The sequence below is a fragment of the Schistocerca gregaria genome, chromosome 2, assembly GCF_023897955.1.
Source record: "Schistocerca gregaria isolate iqSchGreg1 chromosome 2, iqSchGreg1.2, whole genome shotgun sequence".
In the NCBI taxonomy this organism is placed as follows: Eukaryota; Metazoa; Arthropoda; class Insecta; order Orthoptera; family Acrididae; genus Schistocerca; species Schistocerca gregaria.
The window spans coordinates 434,246,879-434,264,057 of record NC_064921.1 but is presented as its reverse complement, the minus strand read 5'-3'; the positions used below and the strand labels follow the sequence as shown (position 1 = coordinate 434,264,057).

Here is a 17,179-nt window from a genome sequence, read left to right as displayed (position 1 = left end):
CCCCAATTAAAATGAAGCCCATATTGAAATATTACTTTTGTTTTTTACTGAGCAGGAATACACTCTTAAAAAGCTCTTAACGTTTTTGGATGCGGCTGTTAATTGTTATTATATTATTGTATGTATGTATGTATATATTATTGTATATTATATATTGTAAATACTTTTGTATATTGTATATTATATGTAGTTGTTGTTGTATTGTTGTACAATACTGCGGAGAAACGCGGGCCGCACGAATACTGGATTCGGGCCGTATGCAGCTCGCGACCGCTGTGTAGATGATAGCGCACGAGACTGCAGTCTTTCGCTCGCGTTCAAAAATGGTTCAAATGGCTCTGAGCACTACGGGACTTAACATCTAAGGTCATCAGTCCCCTAGAACTTAGAACTACTTAAATCTAACTAACCTAAGGACATCACACACATCCAAGCCCGAGGCGGGATTCGAACCTGCGACCGCAGCAGCAGCGCAGTTCCGGACTGACCGCTCGGCCACCGCGGCCGGCTCGCTCGCGTTCGATCCTTATTACCGTCCCAAGTTCTATTTTCGGATCGATCTCTTGTTGGGTTTTAGGAAAGCAAACGAAACCGTCTCTGGCGGGCCGCTTGATTTTGCTCGCGCAATGGCATGACTGGTTAACTTCATTGCTAGTTAACTCGGAAACGATGCAACGTATTGAATTTTTTTCTTAATATTTATTTCTCAGCACAGTCTACCGTGCAGCACCCATACTGTTTCTCACCACGCTGTACAGGTTACAGCAAAATAATATTTGTAACTAACGTAGTCGCCTGATTTATTAGACCTAATAAAGGCACCTACAATAATTCACTTTTACATTTTTGTTTCACTTTTGTTCTAACAGACGCTCTTCTACGTGGTGGCCCATGATTTGCCAGGGGACACATCTTTTCTTTCTCCAGCCAGAATAGCTTTCCATGTAAGATATGAGTGATTCTGCCGTGTGAGATTGTTTCTACAGTTGTTTGCCTTCGGTGTATACTAACGACCTGGCATAAAGTTTTTAAGGTCTCAAGAACTGTTCTTCGTCCCTATGTGCCGATAACAGCGCCTGTAGTCACTCGCAGACAACGTCCTACGGCAGCAACAACAGTATAACAAGGCCGTTACAGTGCAAAATTATCACGCTATTGTTCAGAACATGCGAAGGGCTTATTTCTATAGTGGACATATTTGTTCATTCTGAGATACAAAGTCCTACAGTTACACGAGAACTGAAAAATCTGCAGTGGAGATACCAGAAATATTCAAGCGTATAGATTCTTGCTAGAGATGAACCTTTCTCTCTGTTTGTTTGGATCATTAATTTCAGAAGCATTATAGACAGAAAAGTGGCGGTAATGGACTTGAACCACTATTGAAATAAGCCCTTCATGTAATCTGTATGGAAATGTTAACTGGAAAGGAGAGTTGCTTCCTGATTTACAAATATTTTCAATTTAGTAAAGCTAAAGGATAGTAGTCACCTACAACGATCGAAGCTCTTGCATACGCCATCGAAGCAAACGCGAAATCGATGTTGTTGCATAACCGCCTAGAAAAAACCATCACAGAACTTTTGCTAGAGGTGTTAAATTCGTCATGTAGTCCACCAGTATAGAGTCAGAGCAACTTACAAATAGACATCACTCTAGCAAATATGGCTGCGGTATGCCGTGTGAAAGACTGGGTGGTTGAGAGTGGAATACAATCGTGTGATCGAAGTATCATACACTACATCAGTACTGGAAAGATAACCCAAGACGCCACATTTAAAGGGCAAGAACTGCCAGTGGCTATACACAGGCGTCGATGCCTATCATAAGAGGTTCTAGAGCAGTACCTTTCATCTGGACCGAGACACAGCAGAAACTGAGATATAAAATGACAGCCAGGAAGCTCTACTATATCAGAGAAGCATGAGTCAAGGGGCAAGAATTCGAACTCTACAGGCATGTTAAACAACATATTACGGAAGACGCCTGATACACCCGCTCAACCCGCTGGGCAGAACAGGTGATTAGGATTGTGGACAGGGCCAAATAAGGTTAGGGTCAGTTTCACATTTGAATTATAGTTTATTGTAATTTAATAACACATTTACAAGCCAAGCGGCACATAGCCGAACTTTTACAACTACGAGTTTCAAACTCCAAATCTTTGAGTATGTATATATATACTGGCCATTCAAATTGCTACACCAAGAAGAAATGCCGATGATAAACGAGTATTCATTGGACAAATATATTATGCAGGAACTGACATGTGACTACATGTTCACGCAGTTTGGGTGCATAGATCCTGAGAAATCAGTACCCAGAACAACCACCTCTGGCCTTGATACGCCTGGGCATTGCGTCAAACAGAACTTGGATGGCGTGTACAGGTACAGCTGCCCATGCAGCTTCAACACGATACCACAGTTTATCAAGAGTAGTGACTGGCGTATTGTGACGAGCCGAGCCAGTTGCTCGGTCAGCATTGACCAGACGTTTTCAATTGGTGAGAGATCAGGAGAATGTGCTGGCCAGGGCTGCAGTCGAACATTTTCTGTATCCAGAAAGGCCCGTACAGGACCTGCAGCATGCGGTCGTGCATTATCCTGCTGAAATGTAGGGTTTCGCAGGGATCGAATGAAGGGTAGAGCCACGGGTCGTAACACATCTGAAATGTAACGTCCACTGTTCAAAGTGCCGTCAATGCGAACAAGAGGTGACCGAGGCGTGTAAACAATGGCACCCCATGCCATCACGTCGGGTGATACTCCAGTACGGCGATGACAAATACACGCTTCCAATGTGTGTTCACCGCGATGTCGCCAAACACGGATGCGACCATCATGATGCTGCAAACACAACCTGGATTCATCCGAAAAAATGACGTTTTGCCATTCGTGCACCCAGGTTCGTCGTTGAGTACACCATCGCAGGCGCTCCTGTCGGTGATGCAGCTTCGAGGGAAACCGCAGCCATGGTCTCCGAGCTGATACTCCTTGCTTCTGCAAACGTCGTCGAACTGTTCGTGCAGATAGTTGTTGTCTTGCAAACGTTCCCATCAGTTGACTCAGGGATCAAGATGTGGCTGAACGATCCGTTACAGCCATGCGGATAAGATGCCTGTCATCTCGACTGCAAGTAATACGAGGCCGTTGGGATCCAGCACGGCATTCCGTATTACCCTCCTGAACCCTCCAGTTCCATATTCTGCTAACAATCATTGTATCTCGACCAACGCTAGCAGCAATGTCGCGATACAATAAACCGCAATCGCGATAGGCTACAATCAGACCTTTATCAAAGTCGCAAACGTGATGGTACGCATTTCTCCTCCTTACCCGAGGCATCACAACAACGTCTCACCAGGCAACGCCAGTCAACTGCCGTTTGTGTATGACAAATCGGTTGGAAACTTTCCTCATATGAGCACGTTGTAGGTGTCGCCACCGGCGCTAACCTTGTGTGAATGCTCTGAAAAGCTAATCATTTCCATATCACAGCACCTTCTTCCTGTCGGTTAAATTTCGCGTCTGTAGGACGTCATCTTCGTGTTGTAGCAATTTTAATGGCCAGTAGTATATATATATATATATATTCAGCTAGGCTGAAAGCCTCAAGGCAAGGGTAGATAGGCACACATAGACAAGACGCAATACAAACTGCTGAAGGCACACAATAAAATTTACTAAATTTTAAAATAAATTACCATAACCTTTCAAAGGCAGAAGGCCGCAATGTTTAAGCTTGAATGGTAATTTTAAGAATAAGGTTCCAAGGCTGAAGGCTCACAATTAATTTTCCAAAATTAAAAAAACATATAATCTTAAGCCTTAAGTTTTAAGTAGCTGGAACCGGACTAAAAGAAAAGACAGCCCGATGGCAATAACCTTTCAGCAAATAGCCAGTTGCCGGAATTCAAACTCACTTACATAAAACACAGTAAAACAAAGAATTTTTTATTCTGTGCACTATGATGGATTATAAACAGAGAATTAAACACTGGTGAGAAAGTCGGTAAAGACAGCAGTACTCAGAAGGCTCCAGGGGGTCGGTCTGCCTTCGTTCACTTAGGTGAGACAGGTGGTGATCCCAACTACGCTTGATCAGTGGGAACCCATCCAAGAGACAGCCACAGACCGACCGACAAACGACTTGCTTGCCACCAATCAGCACATGAGAATTCAAACACAGAATGTTACGGGCGTGATTATCCACAATCAAATATGTATATGTATTAAGCTGTCAAAACTACACACCGTGTTGGACAGCGACAACAGGTGAGGAAAGGACACTACCTGAAATTACGTTAGTGGCCAGGGCAGGAAAGCGGAACACTAACGGCCACAAGGCAGAAAATTCCGCTGTTGCACTTGAATTGTAGTCAACCAATAAAGTTAATTCCACCCCATGGCGGCTAAATTTCAGCAATACAAACACTCGGTGTTGCGCACAGGAAAACCTCCCCAACAGCGAACCCCCGAAACGAAGCATACAACATGAATGGACGTGGCTTGGGTACTTGAAACCACTACTCAACTTTGACGTCTCGGGTCGGTGAACCACGAAGCTCACAGCGATCGGGCAGCTCCACACACGCTCCGACACAGCGCAGGGACCGCCAGCGGGCCCCGCCGACTGCACCGCGCGGATATAATTTCCCTGGTTCGCAGCAACCGACCGACTCCCCTCAGAATGCCGACAACATCTAAAATAGTCGTCAGTGGAAATAACGCCAACTGCACACACAACCTGACAAACACTTGAACGAAGACCTGAACGATACCCAACAGTAACTAAACACGCACGAAAACAAATCGGCAGTCGATGCGCGCGCGCGCGCACACACACACACACACACACACACACACACACACACACACACACACAGCCGACTCATGAACGGTAGGTGAGCCACAACGCGTCGTCCGGTAGGACGACCGACAGACGATCCACCAAGGCCGTGGCCCGGCTCAAGTGAAGCGTGGCGGCAGTGGTCGGGCGAGCCATGTCGACGCAGACCTCACTGCTCCAACCCGACTGCACTAGTGCCGCATTGCAACTCCCTGACTGGCACGTCTGGACTGCGCTCGAGACGCGTAGACGCGTTCCAACTGAATGGCAGCCCGAACCCGCGACTCAAACTCCTCTTAGGACAGACAACGACCGGGAAGTAATAGCAGTCGAGCAAAGATACGACGAGAGTTGATATATCGATATGCGCTGCTAACGCCGCTTATGGTCAGGCGAAGCAGCAACTCAGTGACAGTAGTAATTAAAATTAACGTAGTGATGTGGAAGTACGATAAAAACAGGGTGTAAAATACATGACGGCGGAAACACGAGCCACGCACGGCTCAACGCCTGGAAAACAGAAATGGGAGAATGGAAAGGAGATGTGGCTGGGCTGTGTTATACAAAATTGTCAGAGAGAAACGACCACCAACTGTCTTGCCCAGGCTCGAAAGACACGCTGGGACGGTATCAGAAAACTGGGAACAGCGAGCTGCCCTGATAAAGAAATCACTGCTCCCTGGTGATGCCGAAGAAGGCTAAACAGTAGGTCAGTAGGCCAGCGGAGATTACGATCAATGTTATGAGAAGACTAAAGAAATAATAAGCTTGTGGATCCCTTCGCACAAGAAGAAATTAGGCAAACAATTTTAATATTAAAAAATAAAAAAAAGTTTATGACCGGTTGGGATCCCTGCAAGAGTAGTACAAATCTTATTCGACCAATTATATACCTACCTGTGTGAACCGTACGACGAGTGTCTTTTGTCGGAATCGTCTCTGCACCGTGGAAGAGTGCTGATGTAGTACTTATCAGTAATGGATAAGACAAAGATGCTATGCTACCCGAATTTTCCAGATCAATTTGTATTCTGAAAGTTGTCCGTGAGATATTTAAAAAACTATCATGAAAAAGATTGCAACAATATACACTCCTGGAAATTGAAATAAGAACACCGTGAATTCATTGTCCCAGGAAGGGGAAACTTTATTGACACATTCCTGGGGTCAGATACATCACATGATCACACTGACAGAACCAAAGGCACATAGACACAGGCAACAGAGCATGCACAATGTCGACACTGGTACAGTGTATATCCACCATTCGCAGCAATGCAGGCTTCTATTCTCCCATGGAGACGATCGTAGAGATGCTGGATGTAGTCCTGTGGAACGGCTTGCCATGGCATTTCCACCTGGCGCCTCAGTTGGACCAGCGTTCGTGCTGGACGTGCAGACCGCGTGAGACGACGCTTCATCCAGTCCCAAACATGCTCAATGGGGGACAGATCCGGAGATCTTGCTGGCCAGGGTAGTTGACTTACACCTTCTAGAGCACGTTGGGTGGCACGGGATACATGCGGACGTGCATTGTCCTGTTGGAACAGCAAGTTCCCTTGCCGGTCTAGGAATTGTAGAACGATGGGTTCGATGACGGTTTGGATGTACCGTGCACTATTCAGTGTCCCCTCGACGATCACCAGAGGTGTACGGCCAGTGTAGGAGATCGCTCCCTACACCATGATGCCGGGTGTTGGCCCTGTGTGCCTCGGTCGTATGCAGTCCTGATTGTGGCGCTCACCTGCACGGCGCCAAACACGCATACGACCATCATTGGCACCAAGGCAGAAGCGACTCTCATCGCTGAAGACGACACGTCTCCATTCGTCCCTCCATTCACGCCTGTCGCGACACCACTGGAGGCTGGCTGCACGATGTTGGGGCGTGAGCGGAAGACGGCCTAACGGTATGCGGGACCGTAGCCCAGCTTCATGGAGACGGTTGCGAATGGTCCTCGCCGATACCCCAGGAGCAACAGTGTCCCTAATTTGCTGGGAAGTGGCGGTGAGGTCCCCTACGGCACTGCATAGGATCCTACGGTCTTGGCGTGCATCCGTGTGTCGCTGCGGTCCGGTCCCAGGTCGACTGGCACGTGCACCTTCCGCCGACCACTGGCGACAACATCGATGTACTGTGGAGACCTCACGCCCCACGTGTTGAGCAATTCGGCGGTACGTCCACCCGGCCTCCCGCATCCCCACTATATGCCCTCGCTCAAAGTCCGTCAACTGCACATACGGTTCACGTCCACGCTGTCGCGGCATGCTACCAGTGTTAAAGAATGCGATGGAGCTCCGTATGCCACGGCAAACTGACTGACACTGACGGCGGCGGTGCACAAATGCTGCGTAGCTAGCGTCATTCGACGGCCAACACCGCGGTTCCTGGTGTGTCCGCTGTGCCGTGCGTGTGATCATTGCTTGTACAGCCCTCTCGCAGTGTCCGGAGCAAGTATGGTGGGTCTGACACACCGGTGTCAATGTGTTCTTTTTTCCATTTCCAGGAGTGTAGATTGTTACTCGAGATGAGCGGTCACCAGTACGGATTGAGAAAACGAAAGGAAATTAAAGACGGAATGAATAAGGCGATCCCACTAGCGACAGACGCTACTTTTACGTACGGTCTAGAGTTAATGGTGGACGTTACTGGCGCTTTCAATAACCTATAGCATGCAGCTTCCTTTGACCACCTCAAGGAGATGGTGTGCTGCCTCAGATACTACTGCCATGGAAGACATGCGTCTTTAACATGCCTAGGAAAGGACATGGCGAAGACCGTATCGACAGGTTGTTAGCAGACATCAGGCAGAGTTCTCACCACTTGCACCTCTGGTTTGCCGTTCTTCTGTTGAGGACACCAGTCGTCCTTTCTGCCACTCATCGTTCGTGGAAGCTTAGTCAGGAGGATAATCCCTAGGGTCGTTCGAGCAAAGCTATCACAACCGATTGTAACCGTTTTCAAATTGTCTCTAATGCGTGTGCGCGGTTTTGTGATTTTTTCGACTGTAAGAGCACTTTGGGTTTACTCGAACGCATATTTTGTATGTTTCGTTGTCTGACCACTTGCCACTTCTGCTGCCTTCGCGTTGCTCATATACTTCTGATTTAAATAATGAAATAGTGCACCTGGTACGTATTTTTTTCTTCCTTAGCATTACGCATTTAGAGAACCTATTCTCATACTCAAGTGAAAATGTTTACGTCAGTAACATATTTTGTATGTGTGTTGCGTCTCTCTCCTCTTGCACTGTATTGTGTCGTCTTTTTGAGGTTAAGACACGGCACTGTGCCTACCACATTATGCAGCAAAACACACACACACACTGTGAAATTTCGCAAACAATAAGAGTGATGGTTTGCGTGTGTCTTGTTTTTTGCGTAATGGAAAAGGCACTATCTTATAACCACCAAAAGACGGCTACATGGCAAGGCAGGCAGCGCAACACAAAACTTCAAATGTAAGTGTTTGATCATGACGATGAGAAATTCTCGAATGCATCGTGCGAAGCATGAAAAAACACGTAAGTGGTGCAGTGTTTCATTACTGTTTTGAAAGAATGATTGACAGTTGCAGGCTTTCCAAAAACATCAAATATGATGAATGAAATTGAGTCAAATTTCTCTGCTTCCCACTTCTTGGAGAACCAGTGATACAAAACGTTAAGTGAAGACGTTCTTAATTATCCTGACACCACATTACTCGTCGACATGATGTTTTATTTTACATATTTTGATTATATGCATACATTGAAAAAATTTGAGCAGCATGTCTCATTGATTTTGGCAACACAAATTTTGTTGCTGACTTACAATACATTGCAGATATTAGAACCAATGTTAATAAACAACAATATAGTATATGGTCAAACATTACATATGGCGGAAATTATCTAATTAGAAGAAAAATTATCGTTGGTTTAGGTCGTAGGGAGTGGTCGCAATGTGTCCACTGGTTAAGAATCTGGTATGCAGCTTAATTTCACTAACATATGTGTAACAGCGTAGCATGCTTGTTTCTAACCACGCCACCTCCCCTCTAAAGAGAGCCAACTTAATGTGCGCGTGTCATTTATAGCAAAGAGTGTACTGTGTGACCCCCAATTATCAGCTCTTGTGATGGGATCCTTGTGTGGAAGAGAAAAAAATTATTCATTTTGAAAGTGACGTTAAATGATAGTGAGATCCTTTAACTTTGATACCCCAGGCTTTATATAAGCAACACATTTCTACAGAAAAATCTCTCATGAGAATAAAATTACACTAGACTGTATTAGATTTAAGTTTGAGCAATACAGTTTCTGTAAAGGGTTACCAGGAACCTAGAACTTCTTACCTTCAACGAGAGTGATACGAGACTGAACACAAAAAGCACTGCACATGCGCGCGCTGATATCTTTGGGGCAGGCTTATTAAAGACTTTGGAGCTAGTTAGAAGAATTTCTCCTGATCAGTCGAAAGTAGTTGCAACCGTCCAATGGCCGCAATTTCAACAGATTTCATGCAGTCACAAACGATGAGAACTGGGAGAATGCCTGCTTTGAACGCATTCGGATGGTTGCGACCGTTGCATCTGTATCTCGAACGAATCTCCTGTAACCGCTGGACCGATTGGCCATTCGGGCCAAAAGCGTTCCTCATGAGATATTGCATAGGAGGTTATACTACATAAATTCCTTTCATTCGTACATCGGAGCCTCTGTGGCATCGTGTGGAGTCCCAGTCGCGTCCACAGCCACAATCCACACACATTTGGAGCGTCGCGCGACGCAAACCACGTGACGTACTGCTCCGCAGATTTAGATGTAAACAAACGTTTATTAGCTGAACCGGATCAGTTCCCTGCAGTTATAAAATACTTCTAAATAAAAAAAAAGACGCGCCGTGAAGGATTTACCCGAATGGGACGGAAATTGGTAGACGAGATGTACAGAAAAACAAATGATTACTGTTTTTTTTTTAATTGGGTGAGTCATTCAAACGAAAGAGATTCACAACTTGAGCACGTTAAAAACGCGTTGCTCCACCTCTGGCCCTTATGCAAGCAGTTATCCGGCTTGGCATTGATTGACTGAGCTGTTGGATGTCCTCCTGAGGGATCTCGTGCCAAATTCTGTGCAGTTGGTGCTTTAGATCGTCAAAATCCCGTTCTGGTTGAAGGGCCCTGCCCATAATGCTCCAAACGTCTCAGTTGTGCAGCGATCTGGCGATCTTGCTGCCCGTGGTAGGGTTTGACAAACGCAAGGACAAGCAGTAAGAACTCTCGCCGTGCGCGGACGGGCATTATCTTTCTGAAACGTAAGCCCAGGCTGGCTTCCCATGAAGGGCAACAAAATGGGGCGAAGATCGTCGTCGACATATCGCTGTGCTGTAAGGGTACCGCAGATGAGAACCATAGGGGTCTGCTATGAAAAGATGGCATCCTAGACCACCACTCCTGGTTATTGGATCATATGGAGGGCGACAGTCAGGTTGCTATTCAACCGCTGTCCGCGGCGTCTCCAGACTCTTTTTCGTTGGTCATCGATACTCATTTAGAAGCGGGACTTATCGATGAACACAATTCTAGTCCACTCAATCAGATTCCAGGTGGACGAGCTGAAGACGTGGACTGATGGTCCATGGTGTGCTTTGATTTCCTAGCAGGACCCCTTTAATTGTCATCCGCGGCACCCTAGCAGCACAGCGGTACATCGACGATATTCTATACCCCGTTTTGTGCTCCTTCACCGAAAGTCATCCTGGGCTTACGTTTCAGCAAGATAATGTCCGCTCTCACACGGCGAGAGTTTCTAATGCTTGTCTTCATTGTTGCCAGGCCCTATCTTGGCGCGTAAAAGTCACCAGATCTGTCCCCAATTGTGAAATACTGGAGCATTATGGACAGGGCCTCCAGTCAGCTTGAGACTTTGAAGGTGTAACGCACCAAATCGATAGAGTTTGGCACGATATCCCTCAGGACGATATCCAACAGTTCTGCTAGTCTGTGCCGAGTCGAATGACTGCTTGCACAAGGGTCAGATATGGACCAGTGAATTATTGATTTGCTCACAGTGTGAACTCTTTTTGTTGAATAAATCTCCGTCGCTTTAGCTGAGTGGTCAGGACGTCTGACCGCCATACAGCCGGCCCAGGTTCCATTCTGGCCAGGTCGGAGATTTTCTCCACTCGGGAAGTGAGTGGACCGGCCGGTGTGGCCGAACGGTTGTAGGCGCTTCAGTATGGAACTGCGCAACCGCTACGGTTGCAGGTTCTAATCTTGCCTGGGGCATGGATGTGTGTGATGTCCTTAGGTTATTTAGGTTTAAGTATTTCTAAGTTATAGGGGACTGCTTACATCAGCTGTTACGTCCGATAGTGCTCAGAGCCATTTCAACCATCTTGAAGTGAGTGTAGTTGTCCTCATCATTTCATCATCATCGACACATAAATCACCCAGCCCGCGGTTTGGGACTCCTGGCCATCAGTGCCAACAATCATTTCTTTTTAATAAATCGTCTGTTTCTCCGAATACCTACATGGTGTGTCGTTTTTGTTTTCAAGAGCGCTACGATTGTGGCCTTCTGAAGGAGGCGTGCGGAGCACGGTTATGAATGAGGTCTTAAACACCTGTTATCGGCATTGGTTTGGGTACAGTCCTCGCACACCAGTAAATGCAGCGCACGCAGCTGGCTCCGCCCACCTGGTGATTAAGGCGAAGGTCTGGCGCTTGCAGGAGACGTTCCTACTGATGGTGGGCGCCGGCGGCTTCGTGGTGGCGGCCAGCATGGCGTACGTGACGCTGGACTCTGTGGTGCCGTCGCTGCTGGACAACGCGGCCGTGCTGGGCACTCTGGGGCTGGTGACGGGGCTCGTCTTCCTGGCCGACGCGCTCATGCTGCTGTCCGCGCGACAGGCCAAGCCGGCGCCCAAGGAGCCGCCCAGGGAGCCGCCAAAGGCGCCGCCCGCCGCCAGGCACGACAAGGTACCTCACTGCTGCTCTTCCTTACGTTTTAGACGGCTGCGCACAGTGCCTTCTACAGTCAAGTATAAAATTCAGAACTGTAACGCAAATTAAACTTACATACATTACAGAGTGTTAGAAATACCGGGTGGTTATAATTGAATTGCAGCTACTCACAAAGGTCCAGTGTGTGCCGTAATTATCGTATGGCAGCGCAACTTGGTAGATATTCTGATGCACTGATAGAGAACAATTTTACACTGAAAAAAAAAAAAAAACCGCTACTGGCCATTAAAATTGCTGCACCAAGAAGAAATGCAGGTGATGAACTGTTATTCATTGGAAAAATATATTACACTGGAACTGACACGTGATTACATTTTCACGCAGTTTGGGTGCATAGATCCTGAGAAATCCGCACCCACAACAACCACCTCTGGCCGTAATAATGGCCTTGATACGCCTGGGCATTCAGTCAAAAAGAGATGGATGGCGTCTACAGGTACAACTGCCCATGCATCTTCAACACGATACCACAGTTCATCAAGTGTAGTCACTGGCGTCTTGTGACGAGCCAGTTGGTCGGCCACCATTGACCAGACGTTTTCAATTGGTGAGAGATCTGGAGATGTCCTGTGCCAGGGCTGCAGTCGAACATTTTCTATATGTAGAAAGGCCTGTAAAGGACCTGCAACATGCGGTCGTGCATTATCCTGCTGAAATGTAGGGTTTCGCAGGGATCGAATGGAGGGTGGAGCCACGGGTCGTAACACATCTGAAATGTAACGTCCATTGTTCAAAGTGCCGTCAATGCGAACAAGAGGTGACCGAGACGTGTAACCAATGGCACACCATCCCATCACGCCGGGTGATACGCCGATAAGGCGATGACGAATGCACGCTTCGATGTGCGTTCACCACGATGTCGCCAAACACGGATGCGACCATCATGTCACTGTAAACAGAACCTGGATTCATCCGAAAAAATGACGTTTTGCCATTCGTGCACCCAGGTTCGTCGTTGAGTACACCGTCGCAGGCGCTCCTGTCTGTGATGCAGCGTCAAGGATAACCGCAGCCATGGTCTCAGAGCTGATAGTCCATGCTGCTGCGAACACCGTCGAACTGTTCGTGCAGATGGTTGTTGTTTTGCAAACGTCCCCATCTGTTGGCTCACGGATCGAGAGGTGGCTGCACGATCCGTTACAGCCACGTGGATAAGATGCCTGTCATCTCGACTGCTAGTGATACGATCCCGTTGGGATCCAGCACGCCATTCCGTATTACCCTCCTGAACCCACCGATTCCATATTCTGCTAACAGTCATTGGATCTCGACCAACGCTAGCAGCAATGTCGCGATACGTTAAAGCGTAATCGCGATAGGCTACAATCCGACCTTTATCGAAGTAGGAAACGTGATGGTACGGATTTCTCCTCCTTACACGAGGCATCACAATGACGTTTCACCAGGCAACGCCGGCCAACTGCTGTTTGTGTCTGAGAAATCGGTTGGAAACTTTCTTCATGTCAGCACGTTATAGGTGTCGCCACCGGCGCCAGCCTTGTGTGAATGCTCTGAAAACCTAATCATTTGCATATCACAGCACCTTCTTCCTGTAGGTTAAATTTCGCGTCTGTAGCACGTCATCTTTGTGGTGTAGCAATTTTAATGGCCAGTAGTGTAGTTCCAGTTTTGGCCACCATGTGTAAATCTGGCTCTACGAATGCTACATAGACGTATAGAAATGTTTTCATCTGTAATAGATTAGGAATGGGGCATAGGCAGTAAAGATCAAACAAGTAAGAATGGCGAGATGTCTATTCCATTAGTAACTGCCGCTTACACAATTTGTTCAGTATGAACACCAAAGGTCATCTAGATCCTACATACGTAAAAAGACGGGATCAACAGTTGCTTGCAGGAGTTCTTATGGAATCTGAGCAACGTGTTCCTGTACACTGGCCTTCACAACAAGCAGAGACGGAACGTGTCCCTGGTAAACGCATTCTTTGAGTTATCCTCAGAACTGAAAGTCACACTGATTCGGATCAGGTGATCTTGCAGACCATGCGCCTGGAAAACCTCTGGAGATAACACGGTCATGGAAGGCATTCCGCTTATCGTACTCTGGCCGAGCGACATGATGTGCTGCCCCATCTTGCATGAAAATTGTGGTTTCTTCACAGTTGCCCTCTTCTTTCAAAGTAGTTATCACACACTGTACAAAGTGGTCTCGATAACGTGCAGATGTCATGGTACACCTGATAAGTTCTCTGGGTGAATTCTCTTCAAAGAATAACGGACCGAGAATGAAGGTGCTAGTCAATCCACACAACACAGCCTCATTGGTGAGTGCATTGGGTAGATATGCTAATGCGTTAATGCGAAACCTATTTATGCAGGAAAACAATTAGTACCAATTTTGGCCACAAGGTGCAAACCTGGCACTGTACAGAGCTTGTATGATGGGATAACACCCATGCTCTCATCTGACGAACCATAACGTGAGTGAGTGAACAGTAAGGCTGTGCCCTCTTGTAATGTTTTGTGGTACTTGGCTGGATGAGGAGAGGGTGGTATGATAGGTGGGTGGCCGGTTTCCTCCCACTACAACACAAAATGCGCACGTGGTTAAAACACACTTTACTACGTGAACCAATTGAGCCCCTTAACTTCAATGATATTCAGTCTGAATAAATAACATGCACTAATTCTTGAATCTTGTCTGTGTCCATATCAGAACTACACACATTAAAAAAAGTTTTCCGTCACCTCGGTTACGAGAAAAATGGAATAGAGATCAACGTAAACATCATTTCCGTCCTTTTTATTGCTCATGAAAACCACACATTACATGTTGTACCACCATTTAGCGAGACCTTCAGAGCTGGTGGCCCAGATAGCTGTACGCACCGGTACCTCTAATACGCAGTAGTAAACCCTTTTACATTGATGCATGCGTGCATTCATCGTGGCATACTATCCACAAGTTCATCAAGGCACTGTTCGTCCTTAATGGCGATTCGGCGTAGATCCCTCGGAGTGGTTGGTTGATCACGTCGTCCATAAACAGCCCTTTTCAATCTATCCCAGGTCTGTTTGATAGGCTTCATGTCTGGAGAACATGCTGGCCTCTCTAGTGGAGCGATGTCGTTATCCTGAAGGAAGTCATTCACAAAATGTGCACGATGGGGACGCGAATTGTCGTTCATGAAGACGAATGGCTCGCCAATATGCTGCCGATATGGTTGCACTATCGGTCGGAGGATGTCATTCACGTATCGTACAGCCGTTACGGCGCCTTCCATGACCACCAACGGCGTACGTCGGCCCCACATACTGCCACCCCAAAGCAGCAGGGAACCTCCACCTCGCTGCAATCGCTGAACAGTGTGTCTAAGGCATTCCGCCTGAACAGGTTGCCTCCAAACACGTCTCCGATGATTGTCTGGTTGAAGGCATATGGGCCGGCCGGAGTGGCCGAGCGGTTCTAGGCGCTACAGTCTGGAACCGTGCGACCGCTACGGTCGCAGGTTCGAATCCTGCCTCGGGCATGAATGTGTGTGATGTCCTTAGGTTAGTTAGGTTTAAGTAGTTCTAAGTTCTGGGGGACTGATGACCACAGCAGTTAGGTCCCATAGTGCTCAGAGCCATTTGAACCATTTTAAGGCATGTGCTACACTCATCGTTGAAGTGAACATGATATACCCAGGGGGAGTTATCGGCGTATGGCCTGCAGGCGTGTCTTGGTCTTCTCTTGTCATAGGCGCGCCTAGTTCAGCCCCTTCTATACAATGTTTCTTATTGCCGACCATTGTGCTGGCGAAGGTGTACGCCATCATACGTAACACTGTCATTGTCGAATGCACCCTGTCTGGAGTCTGACCTTAAGTTGCCTCTGAGTGGTAGGCAGCTGGGCGCTGTTCTATGTAGGCTGTGCCCCGCGTCTTCTGGAGAACACGGCAGGTACATAGCACATGTCGAGCAAGTAATCGACTGCGTGCCCGAGGAGGAATCGTTAATATTCAGGGATATGACAGGAATGGTTATTAGAAGTAAAAAGGTCTGGGGAACATGGGCTGTAAAGTGCACGCCTAAAGCGATACGAGCACGTGTTCTATCGAAGAGATGTATTTACTGTTGTTGTTGTTGTCTTCAGTCCTGAGACTGGTTTGATGCAGCTCTCCATGCTACTCTATCCTGTGCAAGCTGCTTCATCTCCCAGTACCTACTGCAACCTACATCCTTCTGAATCTGCTTAGTGTATTCATCTCTTGGTCTCCCTCTACGATTTATACCCTCCACGCTGCCCTCCAATGCTAAATTTGTGATCCCTTGATGCCTCAAAACATGTCCTACCAACCGATCCCTTCTTCTAGTCAAGTTGTGCCACAAACTTCTCTTGTCCCCAATCCTATTCAATACCTCCTCATTAGTTACGTGATCTATCCACCTTATCTTCAGTATTCTTCTGTAGCACCACATTTCGAAAGCTTCTATTCTCTTCTTGTCCAAACTAGTTATCGTCCATGTTTCACTTCCATACATGGCTACACTCCAAACAAATACTTTCAGAAACGACTTCCTGATACATAAATCTATATTCGATGTTAACAAATTTCTCTTCTTCAGAAACGCTTTCCTTGCCATTGCCAGTCTACATTTTATATCCTCTCTACTTCGACCATCATCAGTTATTTTACTTCCTAAATAGCAAAACTCCTTTACTACTTTAAGTGTCTCATTTCCTAATCTAATTCCCTCAGCATCACCCGATTTAATTTGACTACATTCCATTATCCTCGTTTTGCTTTTGTTAATGTTCATCTTATATCCTCCTTTCAAGACACTGTCCATTCCGTTCAACTGCTCTTCCAAGTCCTTTGCCGTCTCTGACAGAATTACAATGTCATCGGCGAACCTCAAAGTTTTTACTTCGTCTCCATGAATTTTAATACCTACTCCAAATTTTTCTTTTGTTTCCTTTACTGCTTGCTCAATATACAGATTGAATAACATCGGGGAGAGGCTACAACCCTGTCTCACTCCTTTCCCAACCACTGCTTCCCTTTCATGCCCCTCGACTCCTATTACTGCCATCTGGTTTCTGTACAAATTATAAATAGCCTTTCGCTCCCTGGATTTTACCCCTGCCACCTTTAGAATTTGAAAAAGAGTATTCCAGTCAACATTGTCAAAAGCTTTCTCTAAGTCTACAAATGCTAGAAACGTAGGTTTGCCTTTTCTTAATCTTTCTTCTAAGATAAGTCGTAAGGTCAGTATTGCCTCACGTGTTCCAACATTTCGACGGAATCCAAACTGATCCTCCCCGAGGTCTGCATCTACCAGTTTTTCCATTCGTCTGTAAAGAATTCGCGTTAGT

At 46.7% G+C, this 17,179-nt stretch overlaps 1 protein-coding gene across 1 annotated transcript in view; it reads left to right on the top strand.

Annotated features, from left to right (window-relative positions):
- LOC126324937 (histone-lysine N-methyltransferase 2D-like) overlaps positions 1-17,179 on the top strand; it is a 184,871-nt gene that overhangs the window by 117,205 nt on the left and 50,487 nt on the right. The window contains exon 3 of the mRNA XM_049995131.1: positions 11,566-11,814. Coding sequence (XP_049851088.1) covers positions 11,566-11,814 — 249 coding nt within the window. The remainder of the gene's footprint in view (positions 1-11,565; positions 11,815-17,179) is intronic.